Source organism: Hibiscus syriacus, unplaced genomic scaffold (genome assembly GCF_006381635.1).
Source record: "Hibiscus syriacus cultivar Baekdansim isolate YM2019G1 unplaced genomic scaffold, ASM638163v2 tig00014728_pilon, whole genome shotgun sequence".
In the NCBI taxonomy this organism is placed as follows: Eukaryota; Viridiplantae; Streptophyta; class Magnoliopsida; order Malvales; family Malvaceae; genus Hibiscus; species Hibiscus syriacus.
Window position 1 is genome coordinate 58,171 of NW_024062335.1, and position 27,411 is coordinate 85,581.

At 35.8% G+C, this 27,411-nt stretch overlaps 3 protein-coding genes and 2 non-coding genes across 5 annotated transcripts; 2 read left to right on the plus strand and 3 right to left on the minus strand.

The window, feature by feature from the left end:
* Positions 1 to 2,197: 2,197 nt before the first annotated feature.
* Positions 2,198 to 2,268, minus strand: TRNAD-GUC. The gene has a single exon. It is a non-coding gene; the product is annotated as a tRNA-Asp (tRNA).
* Positions 2,269 to 7,676: 5,408 nt separating this feature from the next.
* LOC120207408 lies at positions 7,677 to 7,764 on the minus strand. The gene has a single exon (XR_005524205.1). It is a non-coding gene; the product is annotated as a small nucleolar RNA snoR114 (small nucleolar RNA).
* A 383-nt stretch (positions 7,765 to 8,147) lies between these two features.
* Positions 8,148 to 10,694, minus strand: LOC120207400 (receptor-like protein kinase ANXUR1). The gene has a single exon (XM_039206861.1). It carries the CDS (start codon positions 10,692 to 10,694, stop codon positions 8,148 to 8,150), a length of 2,547 nt encoding a protein of 848 aa, XP_039062792.1.
* A 752-nt stretch (positions 10,695 to 11,446) lies between these two features.
* Positions 11,447 to 12,627, plus strand: LOC120207385. Its single transcript, XM_039206851.1, has 2 exons — positions 11,447 to 11,954; positions 12,548 to 12,627. The coding sequence occupies exons 1-2, from the start codon at positions 11,447 to 11,449 to the stop codon at positions 12,625 to 12,627; spliced, it is 588 nt and encodes a 195-aa protein (XP_039062782.1).
* Positions 12,628 to 13,570: 943 nt separating this feature from the next.
* On the plus strand, positions 13,571 to 18,231 carry LOC120207401 (ankyrin-2-like). The gene is made up of 13 exons (XM_039206862.1): positions 13,571 to 13,742; positions 14,054 to 14,116; positions 14,223 to 14,393; positions 14,502 to 14,633; positions 14,860 to 14,999; positions 15,589 to 15,675; positions 15,825 to 15,950; positions 16,288 to 16,440; positions 16,840 to 16,911; positions 17,161 to 17,262; positions 17,556 to 17,726; positions 17,818 to 17,897; positions 18,068 to 18,231. Exons 1-13 carry the CDS (start codon positions 13,712 to 13,714, stop codon positions 18,132 to 18,134), a joined length of 1,395 nt encoding a protein of 464 aa, XP_039062793.1. The 5' UTR covers positions 13,571 to 13,711; the 3' UTR covers positions 18,135 to 18,231.
* The last annotated feature ends 9,180 nt before the right edge of the window (positions 18,232 to 27,411 follow it).

The following is a 27,411-nucleotide window of genomic DNA, read 5'->3' on the forward strand; positions in this document are numbered from 1 at the left end:
AAGATTTAGTTCATTATTTTGTAAATAGTTAAATAAATTTTACCAATATTGAAGCAAAAAAATAACAAACGACAAATGGATCATTGTTTGGTTAAGTAAAATTTAAATTTAAATTAAAATCTTCCTTATCATTCCATCATGGATGTAATTGGATATATTAATAAAAATATTTTGTGGATTGACATTATATTTTTATCCAATTAAATTTCATTTAGTTGGAAACCTATACAGCCTCTAATAATATCCCACTAAGGAAAGACAAAAAGAGAGGATAATAAGTCCACTTTCTTTTAGTTAAAGCCTTCATAAAGCAATATAACACAAATATCCTATGGAATTCTAATGTATCTTGTAACTTATATTATAATATTTTTTTTTTTTGGTATCCCAAAGGTATCCCCGGCTTTCGCCAGAGACTAATCCCCCGAGGTACTGTCGGGTACAATTGTGGGGACCTCTCCCAAGAAAGTTTGCTGCATCCACAAGGGTTCGAACTCGAGACCTCTTGTTTAAGCGACCAGAGCCCCTTCCACTCAGGCCAACCATCGTTGGTACTTATATTATAATATATATATATATATATATTGTTAAAAAACATATTATGGAAATGAAAATATATAATGAGGAAAATTACTTATTTTATAATATATATATTTGATTTAACTACTAGTATTGATTATTCTGGATCAAATTTTACCGAGCCTTATTGTGGGGATAACCCTCCTAACCTAATTTTTTTCGTTCATAAATATCATGATTCAAACTTCTAACTTTACTTACTAGACCAACTTGTTATTGATTGTAACTTATATTATATTTAATATATGGAGTTTCTTGACATGCATATTGGTAATTTAATACAAGTTGTGGATGACTAGGGCGCCAAATTAAAATTAGATTTTTTTTAAATATAGGATAAGTATAAGATAACATCTGTTCAAAGATAATTCTCAACATTCTGACATTAAACGCTCGTACCCTGACCTTTATGGTACTTGAACCTGAGAACTCAAGTAATAACAACAATTTCTTTACCACTGAATTCACTGGAGTTCGTACATCAATTTTGTAATTTTAATGATTATATTCGATCTTATAAGATTAAAATATAATTTATAATCATTTATTTACCTTCTTAAAAAGCATCTAAGGAGTATTAATCATTGTTATGACAACAAATACTCTCTATTTTCTTTTAGAAAAAAGACATTCTATTTTTTTCAATTCCTTTATAGAATATATTATATTATATATATATATATATATATATATTTTTTTAAAAAGAAACCAATTTAACGAGTAATCTAGGCATGCACGCAACATTGACTTTGGTGGTTGTCTTGGTTATTGATTTTCAAAAGAGAATCTGCAACCAAAAACATCATTTTCTTTTGATTAATATACAGAATTGAACTGGGTTAGACTTAAACCAATAAGATTAATGATGAAATTATAAAGAGATATATAAGAAGAAAACTCACCAATATCCTCTATAGTGATATTATAATTCTAGTTTTTATCAAATTTATCTCAAAGTTATATATGACAGAAAAAAAATGGAGATTAGATGCAAGGGTATTCCTCCTTGCTCCACTTGATGCACCAGTCAGGAATCAAACCCAGACTTATACCGTGACAGGATATTATTCTATCACTACACCACTGGTGCTTCGTTGATTATGGAATTTAACAAATTTTATTGGTCCGTTTGAGCTAAAATTTAACAAATAATTCCAGAAGAAGAAAAAAAGTACTAAAACTTTAAGTCAGTTGATAGCTAGGAAGCAAAGTTGATTCAATATCCAGAACCAAAACCTGCCAATTCCTCATCAGACATAACGCGGCCGCAGGCGGATACTCATCGTTTCTTCATGTTTATCGGTTTTCTGGCCTCCTCGGCGGCGATAGACAACAACCGGAGGTTCTCAGTTTTGTAGTGATAAGTTTATGGTATTTTGTATTACTTGTTTCATCATTATTAAAAAATCTGTTGTTTTTGGACTCTCTTAAGAAAATTGAAATAAGAGAAAGAATGGTTTTTGCTTTCTTTTCCAATTTCCTTTTGATTTTCCCCTTCTACTTTTCTTGGTTTTTTCTTTCCCGGAAAATCGATTATGGCTTGGCCTATGCCCAGGGCTCGCCAACTTAACATTCTTCAAGTTCAAATTCAATAGTGCAAAAACGACAAAAGAAAAAATGCACCAGCCGGGAATCGAACCCGGGTCTGTACCGTGACAGGGTACTATTCTTCCACTAGACCACTGGTGCTTTGTTGAAAACTCGGCTTCAAAAAAGGGAAACGTAGTTTACCCATTCAATAGTTCAATCTTCTTTTAATCGTGGGAGTAAATTGTAACCCTGACTTGCTCAATGCATACAATATAATTGTTAAAAGAAATCAATTAAATTCTTAAAATGGATGAACTAACATAAATGTAAGTTGGTTTTAGGAAGAAAAAAATATTATGTTTGAAAAATTAGTTTGAACAAAAAAATCAAACTCGTTTAAAATGAATTAGATTTAAATTTTAATATTTGAGGTTAAAGTTTGTTTCAACATGTTTTCAAGTTTATATAATAAAATTATATTATAAAGATGTTTTTAAGTTTGTTTCAAGATGTTAAGTTATTATGGTACTGTCGCGGCCTTCTTTCGGGTGGGCCCGGAATTGGGCTTCGACTTGAAATAATTGGTTAGAGTCGCCACTGATCATTTAAAAAAATATTTAGGCTGATCGGACATCATCTTATCTGATTTGCGTTTTACCATAAATGTGTCGGGTTCGGGAGTCGGTTACAGTCAAAGAAGGATTAGCACCCTTGTACTGTCCTTTCGGTACCAATTAATTTGTCGGTTGTCTTAATTGCGAAAAATTGAAATTAAAAAAAAACTCGATTCAAATTACTTACCTTTGATTGGTTGAAATTCCTCTAAAAAAGGTCAAAAAGAATGTTAGATTGCAAAAATAAAAATAAATAAATATGAAAAAAAGTTTTTTTTCAATTAAATATAAAATCAAGTTTAAAGAAAAAAATAATGAAGAAATAATGAAGAAAATAAATTTTTAAGGAAATAAATAAAATAAAAAATAAATAATAAAAAGAGTAAAAATGTTAAATTTCAAAGAAAAAAAAGAAAAAAATAAAAAGGAAAGAAAAACATTTAGGGGAAAAATAATAATAATTTTTTATTCCAAAAAGGGAAAAAAGTCAAAAAAATTGAAAAAAAAAAGTTGAAAAAGTAAAAGGTTGAGCCATGGCCCATGAAAATATATTTACTACTACATATATATATATAATAATAATAATAAAAACAGAAAAAATAATAAAATATATATAAATATATTAGATTAAATAAAATAAATAAAAGGAAAAAAAGGAAATTAATTGCAAGATTACAAGTTTCAAATAACATGAAGTTAACCTAAAATAGGACCAAAATAAAATCATTCAAAACTAGAATGGCTTAATGTAGAAATGATCCATGCGTTAAGAAATGCACTACATATTTAAAATCCAAACAAAAATTAAAAGGGAGCCCACCCTTTTTCTTTTACCAGATTAACACGAGAAGGAGAGAAAGCTTTGCCACTTTATTGGCGGGAAGGGATAATTGCTTGTCGCCGGTCTCCGGTGGTCGTTCAACACCAAACTTCAAGGGAAGGTTCGTCTCGACGCTAGGGGTTTGGATCCGACCTTGGTTTTGTCAAGAAAACGATTATATCTTCACGAATCGAACGAAAACCGTTCGGTCTTGTCACTCTCCGATCTTCTCATCCGACCGTTTGATCGGCTCCGTTTTGTAGTATGTTGGTCTCTTCACCGTTCGAATCTCTTCACCACTTGGATCTCTTGTCTAATCACCGGAGCTACTGCCGTTGAGGACCCAACGATAAGCTTCTCTTTTTTCTTTTTCTTTGTTTTTATTTCGAATCTGTTGCTCCCCGTTTTCGTTCCCCGGATCCCTGAATATATAGTTGCATGCATGTGTGTTTAGTAACTTGAATCCCAGATTTTCCGGGATTAATGAGTTTAGTGGGTTCGATGTATTAAAGGCGTTGAGATTTTCGTGGGATCATGGTGAGTGTCATCTGAGTTGAGGACGAAAATCAGTGTCAAACAGGTACAAATAGTTAAAAATGAATTTGTTTAAAAAAATATATGAAATTATTTAATATTATTTAAAAAAATAAAAATTGATATGGATGGATAAAAATATATCTTGATTAATTATTTATAAATAGAAATAAACTTAAATAAAATATAAGACAAATTTCAAACTGAATCAAACATAAACTAGTAGCGGAAATTGGTGATAGAGTTTGAGGGGCCAACTTAAAACTTTAAATTTTTTAGAGGTTTGAATAAAAATTTTCAAAAATTTTGAAGAGTTCATTTTACATTTTTTTAGGGTAAAGTATAGTAATGGTCACTGAACTTTTCTAAAACTTTCATTTAGGTTCCAAACTTTTAAAACTTACAATACAGTCCCCCAACATTTAGTCCGTTTGCAATATGGTCCCTCAACATTTAGTCCGTTTGCAATATGGTCCCCGATGTAACTGTTGGGGATCATATTGCAAATGGATTAAATGTTGGGGGACTGTATTGTAAGTTTTAAAAGTTTGGGACCTAAATGAAAGCTTTAGAAAAATTCAGTGATCATTACTATACTTTACCCTTAAACTAAAGACCAGTGTTGGTGGTATAGTGTAAAATTCCGGACGTACTAAGTCCACGGGAGGAAGACTGGGCAGTGATATAATATTGACCAACGTTTTGGTTGGCACTGAGCAAAATGTCGAGCGTCTGCCCCGGGACTAATGTAAGGGAACTCAAGAATGAGCGTCGGGTATATGCCGCGTTTCGTCCGACGACGGTGAAGCTGTGTTGCGCGATGGCGAACACCATTGTTTCATTGGCGACAACATTTATTATACGGAGGAGGTAGAGACCCTGGTAGTCCACTTGTAGCTGATATGGTGTATCTGTGCAACAAATAAAAAAAAATTATGAATAGCTTAACGACGAAATTATGTTAGTCGGATTCGAATGCGAGGGTCGGATACATACCGTTACATCCATATTCTTATGAAAAATGACCATTGATTGTGTACCCAACTGCTTGGCCGGGAACGCTGCCTTCTGTCAACTCTTGTCTAAACCATTCTCCTGAAAGGAGTTTACCAAATAATTGTTAAGATTCATAATCTTCAAATGTGTATATATTTATACATAACAAAAATAAACAGCATAATCACAACATGATGTAACAGTTGTTGTTTTAGAGCATATATATTACCAAGTATAATTGTTTGATCTGAAGTGGGTGCAGGAAAAGGATATCGTTCACCGGTGGCCGGCAAAATGACAAAGGCGCCATAGACGGTAGCTTTAGCCCAAGCACTGCAAGCGTGCCACCATAAAGTTCCGATTTCGTCGTCTAATTCAATCTCGTAAGTGAAGTTTCTACCAGGCCGAATCAACTCATTTGCTCCATTAATTGAATCCTCAATGCCCTCCCTATTAATTTTCCCAGAAAAAAAAAAACAATAACCCATGAACAAGATTTCAAATAAATATTAGCTCAAGGATCGAAATGGAAAAAATGATATTTGTACCAGTCAATGGAAACAGAAAATCTTGCTTGATTGTGGACATTGACATAAACGATATCGTCTCTTCGGACTCGAATCTCAGGCCCTGGAAAGCTGCAATTGACGGTCAAGATAGTTTTTGTCGCGCAAAGCTTGGTAAACTCTGCTTCTCGCAACTGCAAATTATAACCATATCGATCAGATAAAGAAAACAAAATAAAGAAAGAAAATTATTAAAGAAAAACTTACTATGAATTCGTAATAAACGTCATCAGCAGTGGAGAAGATGAGGAAATTGAAAAACAAAAGCACTGCCAACAAAATAAAGGCCTATTTTTGGGAAGCCATTTGAATTACGTTTGATTTTTCTTCCCTTCCTACTCTCTTGCTTTTGCCTTTTCTTATTTGTATAAATGTAGCCAACTTGATTCTTGAAAATTCAAAGCCATATTATATCATGTTCAAATCGTTAATCCTGCTCAAACTTCAAGATGTTTCAATAATAACAACAATTTAATAAAACTTTAATCTCACGAAATTCGTCATTGAAATTAAAGTTTGATTAAGAAAATAAGACCAGTTAGGTGCGAGAAGACTTTGTTTTCGCAAAAGTACCAAATTCTTCCTTCAAACTCAATATATGAATTTTGATTTTGTCAAAACTTCTTTTAATATATTAGATATATTCATTTAAAAAAATGGCAGCCAAGATTGTAGCAGCCTTCTCTTTTTGTTTATGGAACTCCAAGCTTATCATTTGTCAAGGTGGATGAAGTTCCATAATTTATATTGACATTATAGTATAAAATATTAAAATTAGGGTAAAGTATAGTAATGGTCACTGAACTTTTCTAAAGCTTTCATTTAGGTCCCCCAACTTTTAAAACTTGCAATATAATCCCCCAACATTTATTCCATTTGCAATATGGTCCCTCAACATTTAGTCCGTTCGCAATATGGTCCCCGACGTAACTGTTAGGGGACCATATTGCAAACGGACTAAATGTTGGGGGACTGTATTGCAATTTTAAAAGTTTGGGGACCTAAATGAAAGCTTTAGAAAAGTTCAGTGACCATTACTATACTTTACCCTTTTTTAAAAAATGGGGCCTGACTAAAATTTTTAAAAATTCGAGAGACTTAATGAGAATTTTTGAAAATTATGGGAGGGGCTTAATTAAAAACATTCAAAAATTTTTAAGCTTAATATGAATTTTTAAAAATTCTACGGGGGGTCAATTTATTTTTTATTTAAAGGTTTAAAACTGAAATTTTAAAATTTTTGGGGGCCATGGCCCTCACATATCCCCTTAGTTCCGCCTCTAACATAAACAAATATAATATTTGATTCCTTAGTTGAGATTTAGGGGTTTGAATTTTGTCGATTGTGAATAAAATAAATTGGATTGGGAGGATCGCTCTCGTAATAGATCTTTATAAAACTTGATCTGAATTAATCAATCGATAGATTAGATAAAAGTCGTTAATTCAAATAAAAAGAGCAACACACGTATGGTACCTTTTAACTTTACTAAGGTTTTCAAAATGACCCTAAGCTTCTAAAAATTACAATATTCATCCAAGATTTCTACAAAATTCTAATTTTGACCATTAAAATTTTCAAGAAATACCAAAATGACCCCAAACTTTTAAAATTTATATTTTCATCCTGAATTTCTAAAAACTTATGATTTAGTCCAAATTCAAATTAAATTTCCGTATATAAGGTATTGTTTCTATCCAAGATTTTATTACCGTTGATGTAATTAGGAATATAAATTTTACATGTTTCTAATCTTATTGCACTGAATTTTATTATAAACGTTAGAAATACAATATTTTTGATACAATTTAAGTATTTAAATTTTAGTCCATATCAAATATTACATCTAAATCGATTAAATCCGACGTGAAAAAGGAATGGTAGATATAAATTTATTACAGATAAGAAGATTGAATTAGAAAAAAAAGAAACGTTAATGATTAGCCTAAATTAATTTTTAAAAAAATAGATGATCAAATATATTGTGATCCTTTTCAAAATTTCAGTAAAATAGTTTTATTTAACAAAATAGAAAGGAGCTCAGGTGCGCTCATAATCTAATCAAATTTGTCAGACACCGTGATGGACCCACCATCACCGAGAGCTGCGTTTTCCTCATAGCTCCGCCGGAAATGCACCAGCAGGGAATCGAACCTGGGTCTGTATCGTGGCAGGGTACTAGTCAACCACTAGACCACTGGTGCTTCGTTGTAAATTTTGCTTTAAATAAAAACACAATAGTTAGATAAATGGGCAGTTCAATTAAATTATAAAAACTATAGAATTGCTCAACACATTCAATATACATGTTGCATATTACAAGGAATCAATGATTAAATTTAAGATAGTTTAGGTCAAAATATTAGGTGAGATTCTTACAGTAAAGCACAACTTTTAACCAAAGTATCACTATAGCTTAGAAATTGTACAATACCAACACTGCTTTGTGCTTCCTATAATGCTTCAGTTCCATCCATGGCAGCCTTTTTTTAATCCTTCTGTTTCCTTTATCTGCCTTGTGGATGGACAAGTTGAGAGAATATGTCATCCTGATTGTTAAGCTCTTCATTCAATTCAATGTCACTGCCTTGGCTTCTGTTTCCTTGTCTTTGGCTTGTTACATCGGAATCTCTCGATGCGGGAGTGTCTCCGTCGGTCGAACTGCCGGCGGTATCCGAGTTTTCTTGCAGCTGAAGAGCAAACTCGAGGTTCCACAGGACGTCTCCCATGTTAGGCCGCTCGATTCCTTGATCAGATAAGCATTTCACTGCTGTGTATGTAAACTTCTGTAGACATTCTGTATCTATTTTCCCTTTCAAATGAGGGTCGATGATCTCTTCTAGTGTTCCGTTCTTGTGACAAAGGAGTGCCCAATCTGCAAGACTAACTTGTTCCTTTGGAAGGCTGGGATTCAGGACCGGTCGAGCGCATAAAGCCTCGAATAGGACGACACCAAAGGAGTACACGTCGGATTTTTCGGTAAGTTGTTGTCTTCGGAAGTATTCGGGGTCCAGGTAACCGAAGCTACCCTTCACCACTGTACTTACATGGCCTTGATTCATTTCGGAACCGGTTTTTGACAGCCCGAAATCCGAAACTTTAGCAGCCCATTTTTCATCCAAGAGAATGTTTGTTGTTTTGACATCTCTGTGAATGATGGTGTACTTTGCTCCTGTGTGAAGATAGTGAAGTCCCCTGGCTGCTCCAATGCAGATTTTCAATCTTTGTTTCCAAGAAAGAAAAGGTTTCTTGTTGTTGTAAAGGTGTTCCCTAAATGTCCCAAGAGCCATGTAGTCATAAACCAAGCACATTTCACCACCATCCTCACAGAAACCAATCAATGAGACCAAATGCTTGTGTCTCAACTTCGAGAGCATCTCGACTTCGGTTTCGAACTCGTTAATCCCTTGTTCGGATGACGGATTGGATCGCTTGACAGCCACTTTGGTGCCTCTGTCGATAACTCCTTTGTACACCTTACCGAAGCCTCGGACTCCTATGACATAAGAGTCATCGAAATTCTTTGTGGCTTGTCTGATTTCTGATATAGAGAAACGGCGAGAAAGGCCTTGAGCCAACGCCGAAGCTTGGTTAATACTGCTCTTGCTTTTGCTTCCGGTTGTATTGGAGTTCCCGAGCGGAAGCCAGCTCGACGTATGCGAGTCAAACCCGGATCGTTTCCTCTTTCTGTAGGCGAGAAACGCCAGTGCAACTACAACAAAAGCTGCTGCAGCACCTCCTGCAGCCCCTGCAATAACAAAACTATGGCTGGACTTGGATTCGAAAGACTTCTTGGGCTCATTCCCCGATTGAAGAAGCATGGAAGATGGTTGCGGATTGCTGCCAGCCAAATTCTTGTTCACATCATTCAACTTAAATATTTCAACTCCATTGAGCAGAGAATCGTAGTACTGCGGTTTCGATTTGGTGGCCGGACTCATTTGTATCCGAATCATTTCATCATTTGGACCATCATTAACACTGATTGCATAATCTTTGCAAGTTGGAACACCTTTTCCTCCTGTCATTGCAATTACATCTGTCGGATCAGCTTGTGCAGATTGATTGTTGATGTAAACATTGAAAACTCTCTGGTTCACCATGTCATATTTGAAATCACAAAAATGTAATCTCACAAGGTATGTGAAATTGGCATCAACCTGAAACAACCATGTCAGGTTGAACTTCATGTTCAAATCATAATCTAGTCCCATTTCTCTAGCTGTCCTATAAACATCTTCGGGAGCCGAAGAACGAGACAAGTTTTTGTAATTGACCCGAACATGTTTGTTTGCCTGAGTATCGATACCATTTGCAGAACCAAAAATGTAAGGATCATCATTATACCAACTCCTCAAAAGGCCTCCGGAATCGTTGCTAGGAGGAATAAACTGTCCACCAACATTCAACCGGAACATCGTCTGAAAATTCTCGGACGAAACATTGAGGTCTGATGAATCATATCCCACCACAGTTGTCTCGCCGAATAGATTCGGCATGGCGATCAATTCGATCCCGTTTACAAAAGCGAAGGATTTGGTGTACTTAGTACTAGGTGTGAAGGTGATGTTTAAAAACTCGGAATCCGAATGTGCCAACAAATACTCTCGTACGAGATAAGCCTGCGTGAGGGCTTTACATGTGATTTCAGCACTGAAATTGTTCATCAGAGTGACTCCCCCAGCAGTCACCGAGAAAAATGAATTGCTGATGTTGAAGTTGGGGTAAGCTGAAGGATAAAAATGAAACCTGACCAGGTACCGTTCCTTCGGCCTTATCGGAAACCGATACGTAGCTGGCGACGTGAAGATCCGAGCATTCATGTATGGGATTACCGAAAGAAGTGAAGGGTCTTGATCCGCAGCTTGAAGCTGAGTTGAACTACCGGATGTTTTAAGGAACTTCGCATCTGGTTCCCAGTTCCTTCCATCTTCATCTTTACCACCATTGGAACCACAGGCAACAGACAAAGGCTTGCTCGAAACAAGAACAAAGACATGGAGATTGAGAGAAAACCAGACAATAGAAAGCAATAAACGTTGTCTGTTTTTCATGGTGTTAGAAAATGGAAACAAAACACTAAGGAGCATATTCAATGGCGTACAGGAAAAACAAAGCAATAAAACAAAAACAATTCTTTGTTTGGGTTTTGAAGTTTATGAGATTAGTCTAAATAATCATCCTCTTTCTTCCATGGTTTGCACCAACTTCCCTTTATTAAGGGGATCAAACCAGAAAGATCAACAAAGAGGATAATGTTGAGAAAAAAAAAAGGTTGTTGGAAACTGAGAGAGAAAATTTGCTAAATTTAGCATTGTTCATGTTGAGACTGTTACTTTCTCAATTCTCACAAAAACTAGAACTCTCAGAGTTGTTTCCAACTCTTCAACAGACAAAAACAACTCCTTGTTTTGCTTACAGATTACCAGAATGTATTAAGTTAGTAAGTTTTCTTAATACTGTTCTTGATATTAACAGACAAAAACTTGTACCAAAATACAATGCAACTTGCAACTAACAGTTACAAAGGGATGGTTGAATAACAACCAGAATCTTCCTTAATGAATTCCATTCCTTTTCTTTCTCCATTAAAGACTTATTAAATCTTCTCTGGGGTTAAACTGGTAGGGCTTGTCTTGTTTCATATATCTTGTATTGAAAATTTTAAAAGAAACAGATACATAGAACTTGCAATATATAGCTTATTTCCATCATAGTCCTCCTCCCTCACCACTTCACTTCTTTGTTTACCGCTGCTCAGCCGCCGGCAGCATTAGCTCGCGTTCTGTTGATTACGAATAAGGAAATGGTGAGGGACAGAGAGCCAAGAAGAGAGGCCATCGCACCTTCGTCGTCTTCATTGTCGACGTCATTGTGCGACTCGGAAATGGAAGATTTGGAACGCATGTCCTTGGTGCCGTTGCCATTGATGAAGAACAACAAGAGATATTTATCGAAGCAGTTATCGATGGTCGAGACGTACCGGGACATGGCTTGGGAAAGAAGGCGTCGCCAGATTCTTCGTCAAGGGAGAGGAAAGATTGGGATTAGTGGGAATGAATTGACTGATGAAGACCTGCATGAACTTAAAGGGTGCATAGAGCTCGGATTCGGATTCAACGAAGAAGAAGGCCAAAAACTAACAAGCACATTGCCTGCATTAGACCTTTATTTCGCCGTAAACCGCCAGCTTTCTCCGAGTCCGGTCTCGACCCCTCAAAGCCAATGCTCATCGTCGACATTATCGATCAGTGATCGGTCATCTTCTTTAGGAAGTCCTACAAGTGAGTCAGATTGGAAGATTTGTATCGCAGGTAAGTTTCAATGCCAAAGATGCATAATCACAAAATTAGCCCCTAACATTTGCACAAATGGTCAAGTTGCCCCTTATTCCTTTTCTTTTTTTGAGTTTTTAACCCTAAACTTTTCAATTTTGATCAAAATAGCCCATATTGGATTAGAACCGTTAGTTGACTAATGATCAACACATGTTGGTGACATGATATTATCACATGTATTTAAATAATGGTGTGCCATTTGTCACATCATCACGTTGATGATGTGACACATGTCATGTAATCACTTTAGCTAACATGGTACATGACACATAATCACCTTGGGCGACGTGATAGATTTCACGACATCACTTTGACGACATGGTACATGTCACATCAATTACATGTGTTGACCATTGGTTATCTAACTGTTTTTATTTATCAGAGATTATTTTAACTAAAAATTAAAATGTTAGGAGCTAAAATGCTCTAAAAAAGAATAAAAGGTAAATCAACAATTTATACAAACATTAGGTACTAATTTCATCATTATATCATGCCAAAACACACACATAAACTAACTATACATACATACATAAATGTGGTGCCATTTGGCGATTTGTGTTTAGCAGGGGAAGATCCAGAGCTAGTGAAGACAAGGCTAAGGCATTGGGCGCAGGCTGTGGCATGTTCTGTGATGCAATCATTTTAAGAAGAATAAAGAAAATATGTACCAGAAAGGAAGATTGTGAAGCATTTCGAGGTGTTGCTGTCGTTTAAAAAGAAAAAGACCAGTGGCCTTTGAAAGTTTTAATGAATTTTAGAGATGTTTTACTTTTCAGACATGGAAATCATTCCATTTCTTTTGAGCAAAACACCAAGATTTGTCGCCAAAATTTGGTGTTACAATCTAAAACAACATCCGACCAAATCTTTCTCGATATGGTATGAATAATATCAATATTACAATCTAAGAAACTCAAAAATTAAGTTTAAACTTATTTAAACTCTCTTTAAAAGATTTTTTTATTATCTTTCCCGATATGGTATGAATAATATCAATATTATAATCTAAGAAACTCAAAAATTAAGTTTAAACTTATTTAAATTCTATTCAAAAGATTTTTTTATTATCTTTTAAGTTTTAAGGTTTCGTCTCGACTAAACTTATAAAATACATAAAATATATAAAATATTTTTTGAGCATAAATTGTATTATCTTAGTGCAAATCGCAAATGGTATTTCTTTTACTTACTTTCCTCGATTTTTCTCATTCAACCTTGTATTAAAGATTCATCAATTTCTTTCATTAGTCATTCAAACATAAAATGAATTACTAACGTAAATAAAAATCCAAAGAGAACGAAAAACGAACTATATCAGATATGATATACAACAAACTTAAATAAATTTCATAAATTGAATGTTCATGATTTTTTTGTTACACAATTTAATGTTCATGATTAATCAGATATAATATACTAATAAAATTGTATTACATCTTGAGAAATAAATTTAAATAAGGAATGATAGTATGGTAATAAATAATTTGAAATTTAATTTGAATACTAACTATTTAAATAAATTATAAAATAGGCAAATTACATTCCATCTCTAGAACTCTTGTAAATGAAAATCGTTTACCCTAAAAGACCCAGAAACCTCTTTTGAGTAAATAACAGCCCACTATTTCATGTCAAGTTCGCATCTTTTTCTACTTTAAGAGCAAACCCTCCAAAAAGCAATAAAAAAGTGAAAGAATTCTGCTTAGGGTTTTACTTGGGAAACAGTAACCATGGCTCCCGATGCTTCAGCTGCCCTTGCAGGTTCCCACTTTCTTCAGATATCTGTGTTTTATGCTTATAGTTTTGCATTGTTTTTTATTGGGTTCTTTGTTTTTGAAGTTTGAATTCATTCAGGATAGAACTTTGATTCCTTTGGAGCAAGAAAAGTTGAATATTTTAGTGGTATTCTTTACTTCTTGTTGTGTGTATTATAGTTATAGGCGGAAGTTTATGATTTTTGGGTTTATATGTATTTTAGCTGAAGATTTTTTTTCTTTTTTGCTGTTCTCTGAATGCAAATATTCGGTGGTGTTGAATTTGAATTTGGGAACTTGTTTGTATTTTTATTGCAGTGAGGCAGAAAGTTCAAAACTTTTTGAATGCAGCTTGTACCGGGAATCCTGATCTTCTCAAGAGTAAGGCAACTCATGTTTCATCTTTAATTTAGTATTCCAATGGTTAAATGTTAATCTGAAATGCTTTTTTTTTTCATTTTTATCTTTGGATAATTGTTTTGAGTAGTGATTGCGGCTCAACTTGACGATGGGAAGGGACTGGCAAAAACAGTGGCCGATATTAAGGATGCAAACAAACGAGGTGCAATTCATTTTGCAGCAAGAGAAGGCAAGACTGAAGTGTGCAAATTCTTATTGGAAGAATTGAAGCTTGATGTTGACACAAGAGATGAAGATGGTATGCATTTGATTTTTACATCATACACGGCCAAAGTATTCTTAGTACTCTGTTCTTTGTGTACTAAAGATGCTTTGACTTACATTCTTAAATTACTTAAAAATGCAGGTGAGACTCCTCTTCTTCATGCTGCCCGACAAGGTCATACTCTCACTGCAAAATACCTTCTAGAATGCGGTGCCAATCCTACTATACCCAGTGACTTAGGTGCCACAGCGTTGAATCATTCAGCTGGAATAGGTGTGTTCTTTTTAGCTTGTGTGTTACTTTTCTGAGCATGGGGATTGTTTCTATTTTTCTTCAATTCTGATTTGGTAGCGCGCTAATCTTATTTCATTACGATATTAACATGGTCCATGGATCATTGTAACTTGATATTGTCTGTGGTCATTGGGCTTCCTTAATAATTTTCTTCTTAAGCAATCTTTTTTGAATTCTTACTTCAAATTCACTACTTTACTTGCAGGGAATATTGAGTTGCTGAAGCATTTACTGGCCAAGGGTGTTGAGGTTGATTCGCAAAGTGATGCTGGCACCCCTTTAGTTTGGGCTGCTGGTCATGGTCAACACGATGCTGTAAAAGTTTTGTTAGAGGATAATGCTAATGTATGTTCCCTTTCCATGTTGTAATACTTTAATGCGAAAATTCTGAGGAGTAGAGAATTTCTGTGTTTTATTTAGACGCTTCTGTTTTTAATATATATTTTTTTTGATAGAATTTGGAGGTCTCATTAAAAACTCCCTTCGTATTCGTCCACAAACTAAGAAGTATGTTAACGAACATAGGAAGGAAGAAAAGAGTACCTCATATTTCATTGAATAAAACACCTCATTACATATGAAAACACGAAATACCCTCAAACGAGGATAAACGCCATTACAAAAAACATGATCACCTAAAACCTCTCGCCTTCTCGACCACAAAAATCAAGAGGCAATCACCCTATACCTAAGATAAACCTCCATCAATAGGAAACAACCCAACATTTAATGACATAACATACATGAAAACAACACCTAAAACCATTAAACCAAAAAACATCCGCCTCTGATAAGAACTCCACAAAATACCAACATGTATCAAAATCACCAAAAAAGTCAACTCGATAAATTATCTTCAATGAACCAAAACCACACTTAATATTTTCTTTGATGCGATTTAATCTTTTACTGCCTTTTATGATTACTTCTGCAGCCTAATGCTGAGACTGAGGATAATGTCACTCCATTATTGTCGGCTGTAGCAGCAGGATCACTTGCATGCTTGGACTTGCTGGTTCAGGTTTTGTATTTTCTTGGTACTCTAGTATGCTGGATACATTTTTCGGTTCTAATATAATTCTTTAAAGATGGAAGTTTTTTATTTGACTTTATGCCATCTCACAAACATTTTCATCGTTGTCACTGAGTTTTGCATTTTCTTGCATGCAGGCTGGTGCCAAAGTTAATGTTACAGCTGGGGGAGCAACTCCATTGCATATTGCGGCAGACCATGGTAATCCAGAATTAATAAACAGCTTACTGAAAGCTGGAGCTGATCCTAATGTCATTGATGAGGTGAGATCACTAATGCGTTCATTTATCAGACAATAATCATCATCATCTTGCTTTGAAGGATACTTTTTTGATCTGTATGAATTTATTAATTATTAGTAAGGAAGTGGGAAGTTTCTTACATTTACGTGTTAGATGGTGCAGTATCAAGCTGTTATTTAAAGCACTCTCATCTCTTTTTGAACTTGAACCTTGAGCATACATTTGATAAGAATAAGATTAGTCAAACTCACTTCTCTATTTTTGAGAAGTATAATTCCCATGGAAGTATAAAGTGTTGGTTTTATAGATTTATTAGTTGACTTTATTCTCCATTTTTTATTTTTTCATCTCATCACAGGACGGCCAGAAGCCCATACAGGTTGCAGCAGCCAGAGGCCAACGCAAGGCTGTTGAGATTCTTTTTCCTTTAACATCGAGAATCGATGCCATTCCAGAGTGGACAGTAGATGGTATTCTTGAATACATGCAATCCGAAACTAGCAAGCAACTGGTACAATTGTTTATTTCTTACTCCTATTTTCATTTGGCATTGTGATTTTTTTATTAAAAATGTGGTGAAGTGGTTGTACTCTTTTCTTCTCATGTCCCTTTCAAGTCTAACATGGATGTCATAAAAAATTTCAACTAATTACATCTTCGTATGGTGAACTTGAGATTGCTTTTTAGCTAATATGTACATGTGCTAAGAAATTGATTACATAACTTACGAGGTAGAAGAGGAAATCCGTTACTAAAGAAAATATCTTGACTAGCATTGCTTAGAGTTATCAATCGGATTTAAGTGGATTGCCGTGGATTTTCTACTTTGTGCAACTTTCTTGTTGTTCTTGGAATGGAAATGTCTATATACACCGGTTATCCACATTTATTTCTGAGGTGAATTTGGCAGGAGGAAATGAAAAATGTGAAGGAAGCTAAGGGAACAAGGGACACCGCGTTGCCAACTAGTGATCTCCCTGAGGTCTCCTCTTTTTTCTATTCAGTGATTTATCTTGTTGATTTTTTCATTCTAGGTAGGTTACTTCTCTTCCCTTTGACTTTGAGTGGGTCATCTTTAAATGATTTGATTCCCACAGATTTTTGTTTATGGTTAGCCGTTGCTTTGTAATTTCCATGGTTGGAGTCTATATTTGATATATTACCCGGGAGTTGAAGTAATGAAAGAACATATATATTATTCTCCTCGTATAACCTTAAACAATTTATCTAGGTGGCACCCGAAGCAAAGAAGAAAGCTGCAGAAGCCAAGTCAAGAGGAGATGAGGCTTTCAAAAGAAAAGATTTTCTTACAGCTGTAGACGCATATACACAAGTAAGATGTTAATCTCATCCCGTGCTAAAGCATTAACGATGTTTCCGCTATTCTATTGTGAGATTGGACTTGGATCCTATTGCTCCCAGACTTGAAATTCTGTCTAAAATTTGAACCTTCACTTTGCATTTTGGCTCGTTTTTCCGCCTCTTTTCCTATGAAGTGATCCAAAACCACATGTGCTAGCACTTGATTTCCAAGCCTAGTACATTACATGAAGGAAAATGAGTTTTCTGACATTTGGTTGATTGAGTGTTTATGTGCCTTAATCACGTGGTTTAATGCATTTACAGGCAATTGATTTTGATCCAACTGATGCTACGTTGCTTTCAAATAGAAGCCTTTGTTGGATCCGTATTGGACAACCTGAGCAGGCTTTAGCCGATGCAAAGGCTTGCAGAGCATTAAGACCAGACTGGCCAAAAGCTTGCTATCGGGAAGGTGCCGCTCTGCGATTGTTGCAGGCATGTTACTATCTATTACCCTATTTATCGAAGTTTCTAGTATTGTCATTCTTGTTACCTGACCAATGTTCGGTCGATCCGTCTACTGCAGAAATATGATGAAGCGGCCAATGCCTTCTATGAGGGTGTGCAGCTCGACCCCGAAAATAAGGAACTCGTAAATGCTTTCAGGTTTGTAATCTCACCTCCTTGTCCTCTCTACTTAGGTTATCCATGTTTTTTGCTGCCTGTGAATTGATTTTCCCTATTGCTGGAGGTAACATGCATGTCTTGACGATCACACTTGAATCCAAGTAATATACATGATTCTAGCTTTGTTTTCGGGTTCGCTAAATTTACAGGGAAGCTGTGGAAGCAGGGAGGAAGTTCCATAGTGAAGAAAAGGAAAAATCTAAAGTTTCTGCTTAGCTGCTGATAACACCACAAGCAATTGAGAAGATGAGGAAGATTTACGAACATGAGAATGTACATTAGAAGCATGTTTTGAAAGCAAATCTATGTATCACAATTGCATGCTTTTTTTTTTCAATACATTTGTTCATCAATGATTACACACTTTCTTATTACCATTACACATTATTATCACAATTGAAAGAGGTTTGCATGCTTTAGGGTTTATGAGTAAATTGTTTTTTAGTCCTTTAAAAGTGGCTTAATCATTTCAAAGTCCTTTGACTTGTTCGATTGGTGATATTAGAAGAGTGGTTCATGTGTCTAGATATGCTAGATATATAGACCAATGGCAAAGTGGAAATACAAGTTTAAAAAGCATATTGAACATTTTAAAACTACAAGTATCATATTGAAAGATCTGTTAAAAAATAATGGATACCGATGCCATTATCCATTTTTTTCTTTTAATTTGTTAATTTTTTTAAAAAAAACTAAAATTGATATTTATATATATTTTAAATAAATACTTAAATTTAATTGTTATACACATTTCAATGCCAAAATCTAGCTTTTTATCAGACATATTAGCACATTTGGTTGACGACGGAGAAGTTAAATTCATGTTAGGTTTCAAAATGCACGTAAAAAGTTAAATTTAAGAATTAATTTAGATAATATAAAATATATCCAACAATTTGATTCATATAAAAAAAATGCAAATATAAAATAATATATTAATTTAAAATTGAAATCTTAATTTAAATTATTTATTGATAAGATTATTAAATACTTTTGCTTAGGTTATTATCCATGAATATATTCTCTCTTTTAAACATAGATGTAATTTTTATTTCAGACTCTTGTTGTAAGCTTTATAATAAGCAATAATAAAAAGAGAAAATCGCCTCAGTGACCAAAAAAAAGTTATAATATACGATTTTAACCAACTTTTTTTGGATTTGCCAAAATGACCAACAAAATCGCAACGCGAAATAAAAATCGCAACGCGATCCCCAGAATCGCAAATCAGTTTCCAAAATCGCAACGCGATTCTTGAAAATCGCGATGCGATAGTACAAATTCGCATTGCGATTTTCCATAATCGCAACGCGAATATGAAAATCGCAACGCGAACACATAAATCGCAACGCGTATCCGTAAATCGCAACGTGTATCCGTAAATCGCAACGCGTATGGGTAAATCGCAATGCGTATCCGTATATCGCAACGCGTATCCGTAAATCGCAACGATAATACATAAAATCGCAACGCGTATCCGTAAATCGCAACGCGATATTTAAAGCGCCATTATAATCGCTACGCGTATTTTATTTTCAAATTACAAAAAGAATATTAAGACAAAATCCCGTAATCGCAACTCATAACCTAAAACCTAAAATCACAACTCAGTCCCATCTCCATCTCTCACTCTCTACGGCGAAGAAATCCGTCCCCATCTCCGAAGATTTCCGTCCCCATCTCCGGCGAAATCCCTCACAACCATTCACGGTCAGAAATCCCTCACAATATTCAGAAATGGAAAATCAACCTCCGAGGGTTAGTTTTTTTAATTATTTTTATTTTGAAATGTTTGCATTATTGTAGGTTTTTCATATTGAAACTGATGATAAGTTTACTGGTCATTTCAATAATAGATTAACCATTTCACTTAGATTTCATTTCGCGTTACGATTCTGTCGTTGCGATTTTCATTTCGCGTTGCTATTCTCTCGTTGCGATTTTCAAGTTAGTATTTGTCTTTGTCTTTGTTCTGTCTTTTGGTTGAAGTAATGCAATCCATTCAAGTTTCAATTTGCAGAAGAGTCGCAACGAGATAAATGAAAATCGCAACGAGAGAATGACAATCGCAACGAGAGAATCGCAACGCGAAATGAAAATCGCAACGAGAGAATCGCAACGCGAAACCAAAATCGCATTGCGATTTTCATTTCGCGTTGCGATTCTCTCGTTGCGATTTTCATTTCGCGTTGCGATTCTCTCGTTGCGATTGTCATCTCGCGTTGTGATTCTCTCGTTGCGATTTTCATTTCAACCAAAAGACAAAACAGTGTTGCAAATTTTAGTTTCAAGAATAAACTACTACTTTTTATGTTTATTGTTTTTGGTATATCTTCACAGTGTAGTTTTTGGTATATCTAACTTGGTATGTTTATTGTTTTTGTAGAAATTTTTTTCGGCTCAATTGACCTTGAGAAATAAAGTCAGCCTGGCCACTACAATTGCAAAGAAGCTTTCACCTGCTCAAAGACAATTGTTTGAGGAAACCTGCTTCGGGCCATGGCTGAGAGTACAGCATCCGGGTGGAGATGCTAATTTGACCCATTTGTGGCTTCAGACCATGACATCAAATCTACCCGACAGTATACAACGTGGTGAGGAAGAGATATGGTTTCATTTTCCACCAGCGTATACTTGCTTTGGGCGGAAGGAGTTCTGCTTAATCACTGGTCTACGATTCGGACACGATGATGTAGGCCGGTACACTCGTCATATCGCCCGCCCATCATGGTTATCCCGGGTTTTTCCGGATGAGTCAATGGAGAAGCCGAACCTACATGTCGACGACCTGAAGAAATTATTTAATAAGAAAGCTGGTTTCACTCGGATGGAAGACGTCGATGTTGTCCGAGTATGCCTTCTACTACTTGTGTATGCCGGCTTTTTAGGCAGAGAGGCCAGACAACCTATTCATCGGGAGCTAATAATATTGGTAGAGGACCTGAATGCATGGAATCTGTTTCCGTGGGGTTCGTATATATGGAAAGCTACCTGGACTAAGTTGTCGTCTGCCTTTGATGACCGCAAAAGTTTGCGGGGCGATGGGTCCAAATACACTTTGTCAGGCTTTGTTTGGGCCTTTAAGGTAAGAATTTCTATATAATGTTTCTAAAATTATAATTAATTATTTAACAATTACTAATTTTGTTATTATATTGTTTGTAGATTTGGATATTCGAGGCTTTCCCCAGCATGCGTACATATGCAATAAAAACGTCAAATGATATTCCCAGGGCTATTTCCTGGAAGAGGAAAACTCTGTTGGATTGGGAAGACTTAATACCATATGCCACAATAAATAATGTAAGTTAACACAAATACTTTCATATAATATATAAACAAGTTATTAATAGTAGACGTTTAACTTTGTTTGAGTTTTTATATTTTAGGAGGCCAACATTCCATTACAAAGACTGTCACCCACGGAGGAAGAGCTTGCCACTGATTGGTGGCAAGCTAGTCAGAGTTTTTTTGATGGCACGGATGATGAGCAGCATCCACTTCCTCCAATTCGAGAGCCATCACCTCACCTAGAGCCATCACCCGATCGTGACGACTATACACCTCTAGAATGAGAGCCATCACCTATCCCGTCACATCATCGAGCCTCTTCTCCACCATCACCTCATGATAGGCGACCGACAAAGATGCCACGACTCCTATCTCCCTGTTCTCCACCTCCACCTCAACGGGATGAGTCAAGGGAGTTACGTGATGAGGTCAATGCCTTGCGTGAGGAGATCGGTACTCTACGCGATAACGATGGTGCATGGCGTGTGGAGGTGTCAACTTTACGTGGTGAGGTTGCCGCTCTACGTGAGATGATAGTATCGTTGCAGAATGAGGTTCATACTCTACGCAACGAGGTAAGTTTAAGATTTTCCATATTTAACTTAATGATAAATTTACTCGTAATTTCACTTAGATTAGCCATTTCACTTAGATTGCTTAGTAAATTTATTCGGTTGCTGCCAATTCTGCTAAACTGTGTATTCTTTAACACTGTGAAATAGTATTTCTTTGTTTTGTCTTTTGGTTGAAAGTAAATTTGTTCGGTTGCTGCCAATTCTGCTAAACTGTGTATTCTTTAACACTGTGAAATAGTATTTGTCTTTGTTTTGTCTTTTGGTTGAAAGTAAATTTGTTCGGTTGCTGCCAATTCTGCTAAACTGTGTATTCTTTAACACTGTGAAATAGTATTTGTCTTTGTTTGTCTTTTGGTTGAAAGTAAATTTGTTCGGTTGCTGCCAATTCTGCTAAACTGTGTATTCTTAACACTGTGAAATAGTATTTGTCTTTGTTTTGTCTTTGGTTGAAAGTAAATTTGTTCGGTTGCTGCCAATTCTGCTAAACTGTGTATTCTTTAACACTGTGAAATAGTATTTGTCTTTGTTTTGTCTTTTGGTTGAAAGTAAATTTATCCATTCAAGTTTCAATTTGCAGAAGAAGAAATAGTTTACTTTCGCAACACGAAACTTAAAATCGCAACGCGAAACCAAAATCGCAACGCGAAATGAAAATCGCAACGACAGAATCGCAACGCGAAACCAAAATCGCAACGACAAGATCGCAACGCGAAACCAAAATCGCATTGCGATTTTCATTTCGCGTTGCGATTCTTTCGTTGCGATTTTCATTTCGCATTGCGATTCTGTCGTTGCGATTTTCATTTCGCGTTGCGATTTTGGTTTCGCGTTGCGATTTTAAGTTTCGTGTTGCGAAAGTAAACTATTTCTTCTTCTGCAAATTGAAACTTGAATGGATAAATTTACTTCAACCAATAGACAAAACAAAGACAAATACTAACTTCAGGGTATTAGTTTGAAACATATTTTTCTTTGTTATCTGATGCATTTTGTGAACTATGATAGAATAATGACTTGGGTGAATACAATGCAAGTTTGAAACATATTTGTCTTTGTTTTCACTGTTTAAATATCATGTCTGTTTATTTACTGATTTTTGTATTTAATTATTTAGCGGCCCGATAGAGTGGATGCTTTACGTCGGGTTATGCTTGCACGACGGAGTTCACGCATCAGACAGCGTGCACGTGCTATTAAGTCTCCGTACACCCCAATAGTGCGAAGACACCGCAAGAAGAAGCCCGACTCGCCTGTCATCCCTCAAGAGTCCACTCCTATCGTTGAATAGGCCCCCCATATCATTCCTCGAGAGTCCCCTCCCACCGTTCAAGAGGCCACTGTCATCATTGAAGAGGTCCCTCCCACCATTCAAGAGCCCGATTCACATGGCGTCATATGTAGGCTTCTTGAGAAACCCTCTGACGTGCCGGACATGATGGATTCAAGTTGGCTCTCGTATGAGTTACCGGCCAGTACCATACCGGTATCTGAAGAGGAGAGGGAACAACTACCGGACACAATTTTGGATAACACCCTTTGGGCTAAGACCGCAGTTGATTTTTATCTACATGAGCGGAGCAAGGGGTGTTTCACTGACATATGCAAGCTCACCGATGATATCTTTTTGTTGCTTGAACGGCCTTGGTGGGGCGTATTATTAGGGGTCGAAGACAATGGCTATTTCGATGGGGGGGTAAGTCTTATATTTTTCTTATATTTCAATTTGATTAATTTTTTTTTTAAATTTATGTAAGTCACTAATATGTCTTTTTTTGTAAAACAGCATATCGATGCGTGGGTGACACGTCTTCTAATAATAAGAAAACTTAAGAAAAATAAAAATATACGATATACAATAATGCCGACGTCTTTTCACGCCGTTCACTTGAAGAATGCACGAGATGAATCATTTGATTTGGGCAATGGACAAGCTAAACTTTATCCTGCATGGTGGGAGGTCGATAAGGTTAGTATTTATTTTAGATTGAGTTTAAAGGTTTTATGAAATAAGTGCGCAAATGAATGAATTATTACTTATGATTGCAGGTGTTTATCCCTGTTTTAGAACGTAAACATTGGATTCTCGTCGAGCTTCAGCTCCCATCCCTTAAGACAATAGTGTATGACAGCATGATAAATTACATATCATTGGCTGATTTAAGAGATGTTATTAAGGATGGAGCTCTCATTTGGCTAAATTCTTGGATGCGATCAATTATTGGACTCGTTCTGGAAACAAGAAGCCAAAGAAGTTCAATATTACAGTTATTAGAGACGAGACCGCGCCACAACAAACGAGCGGAGCCAGAGGAGATTGTGGTCCTCTCGTATGCTTGGCGTTGGAGCGTTTGACGACGGGAAGCATCAAGTATCTACCTCCCACGATAGAGATAAAGCTGCAGTAGGCTTGTGGTTTCGGCATTATATGGCTAAATCGATATATACGAGACGCTGCCTACCTGCATCCGCGTTATAAAAATGTCCATAAACAATTGGTAAGTTTATACTTTTGGTTTGAAAATGTTTGGTTAAGTAACTAGAATTCAATAATTTGCTGTTTGTAGGTTTTAGATGTGTAGAAAGTGTTGTTTGAACAAATGTTTGGTTTCTGCAGGTTAATCTCAGAAGTGAACTGCGTGAAAATGATGTCGAGCTGCAAAAGTTGATTCAATAGTTTAATTGATTGTTTTTTGATTGTTTAATTGATTTGTAAAAGTTGATTCAATAGTAGATGATCGGAAATAAGAATTATTGCTTATTTTTGATTGTTTAATTGATTTGTAAAAGATGATTTGTAAAAGTTGATTTGTGTAATTGATGCGAACATAATTCTTATTTGTGCTTGTTTAATTGATTGAAATGTAATGGTGATTTTGTTGATTTCAATCTGCATTATGTTGAAGGCAAAAATGACTATCGCAATGCGAAATGAAAATCGCAACGAGAGAATCGCAATGCGAAATGAAAATCGCAATGCGGAAATGAAAATCGCAATGCGTTTATAATTTCGCATTGCGATTATCTCGTTGCGATTTTCATTTCGCATTGCGATTCTGTCGTTGCGATTTTCATTTCGCATTGCGATTTTCATTTCGCATTGCGATTCTCTCGTTGCGATTTTCATTTCGCATTGCGATTTTCATTTCGCATTGCGATTCTCTCGTTGCGATTTTCATTTCCGCATTGCGATTTTCATGTTGGGATTTCATTTCGCGTTGCGATTGTATTTTCCGTGTTGCGATAGTCAAATGCATGCCTAATAGTGATAACAACTGAATAACAAGAGTTGGTTAAGTCAAAATGGTTGGCCTGAGTCATTAATTCAACTGAAAATGTTAAAAGTTCACACATAAAATCCATAATACAACGTTTGCATTTAAAAATCACCTAAGTTAACAGTCTCAAAAGGTGAAGCCAATCGTGATTGGGATTTTAAAGATGATTGCCTTTTGCTTGACACCATATGAGCTTTGGATTTTGATGAGGATCCATATTTTGGTAGAGGAAAAGATGATTTTGATGGCACTGGTGATCCACATGTCAACCTTGTATGACCACTTTCCTTGCACCGACTACATGTCGATCTCTTCTTCTCTTCACCCTTAGACGGTATACGATCGTGACTTTTTGGTCGGCAGGTAGCCTTCTGTCCATGGCTGGTGGCAAAACTGTTTGTAAGTCATCTGGTATGTCCCACTCAGAAGGATGTGGAATAGGGTAGACAATCTCGGCATAAGTCTGTCGATAAACTTCTGTAGTGTAGCAATCCATAGCGTATGCGCTTGAATCATCTTGGTTTAAATGAAGAGCAACTTTTATAACATGGCCACACGGATAACCAGATGTTTGCCATTTCATACAACTACACGTCTTTGCATTTAGATCGACTAGCCCATTTAAGTTATTATCCAGTACTTGAAACAAAGTGTTTGAACATGGTTCAACTCTCCATGACGTTGACTTCACAACACGTTTCGTTATCTTTTTTTCAGTCCATGGTGTAACACGATGTTCCAATGTTCCTGTAAATTTAAATAAACAATACTTAGTAAAATATATAAATATGATAAGTTACGAATTCAAAGAAATAATACCTGCATGGTTTCTTTCTTGTAGTACCACTGTTGAATAGAGGCTCGAAAAAACTCCATTAACATAGTAATGGGTAATTTCCGGGAATGACGACTTAGAGCGTTGATTGATTCTGCACTATTAGACGTCATGAAACCATATCTTGCTCCAAGTTGATGTACTCTTGACCATCTTTCAAACCCGACATCTTCTAGTGTTTGAGCACACTGAGGCAAAACACGTCTTAAACAATTTATATGCTTATTGAAATCCACTTCCCGATAAGCTTTTACAGCCTTCCAGTATGTCCATTTGTGTTTTTTTATACCAGCAGACCTTGATTTTAGATTCTATACAAATGAACACCACAAAGTCCATGAAAAGCATCTGGGAAACACCTTCTAACAGCGTTGTCAATTGAGTTTGCCCTATCGGATATGATTGTCAGATTGCTAATAGGACCTATGCAATCCCTAAGATGCCCCATAAACCATATCCATGAATCAGAGGTTTCAGATTTGCCAACCCCGTAAGCTATTGGCAATATCCCATTGTTAGCATCCATGGCTACTGCTAATAAGTTACTCCAAGGTATCGACCTTTCAAATGTGCTCCGTCAACTATAATAACTGGGCGCATGCAAGTAATAAACGAACGAATCTACAAAATAATATACACAAGAAATATAATCATTTAAATGTGAAATGCATGTAACTAACAAAAATGAGTCAACAAAATTATATTGATTTACTAACCGTAGCACCAATGGCGATAAACAGCAACTCAAAGCGTCCATCTCTATCTGTTTTGATATGAGTTACGACCCAGGATTTTTCAGCTTTAAATTGTGACAATAAGCCGGCAGTTGGGCAAACGATGCTTCTGGAGACCCCTCAACAATTCCAAGGCATAACATTTGGCTCTCCAAGCTTGAGAATATGATATACTAATCTTGAACCGAGCATTCATGTCAGTCATAATTTCATGTCCCCGATATACCCTGCCATTCAAAAACATAACTCAGCCAGAAAACCACCCAACACCTTTTTGTTTGCCTGTCTATGGTGAGGAAAAACTTGGGTTCTTTAACATGTATGTTTATCAATAAAAGTCCTAACTTGAAACATTTGCAATCTTTTATTCTCTTTGCAATCATACGCCACGTACAGTTTTTGTCAATCATACACCTTGTTTCGAAACGATCTTTGCTTGATTTGTTAACTTTTAGTTGATAGCCATCTTCCACACATTTCGTATATAAAGCTATCTTCAAGTCTTCCTTTGTATCAAAACAATCATCTTTCTGATACGAATAACTTTTGTGTAACAATCAACTGCTTTCTTTATCAACTCTTCTTCCGGTATCTGAAGTAATTCTGGCATATTCCAGTTATACGCCGTGGCATTTTCTTTTCTTCGGGGACTTTTCTTCTTCTTTTTCTTCTTCAGGATTATATGAATTACAGAATGGATGTTCAACATGTTCATTCACAGTCGTAACTTCCTCCTCATTATCATCAACATTACATTCTTCGGCAACGGCTGTTTCATCATCA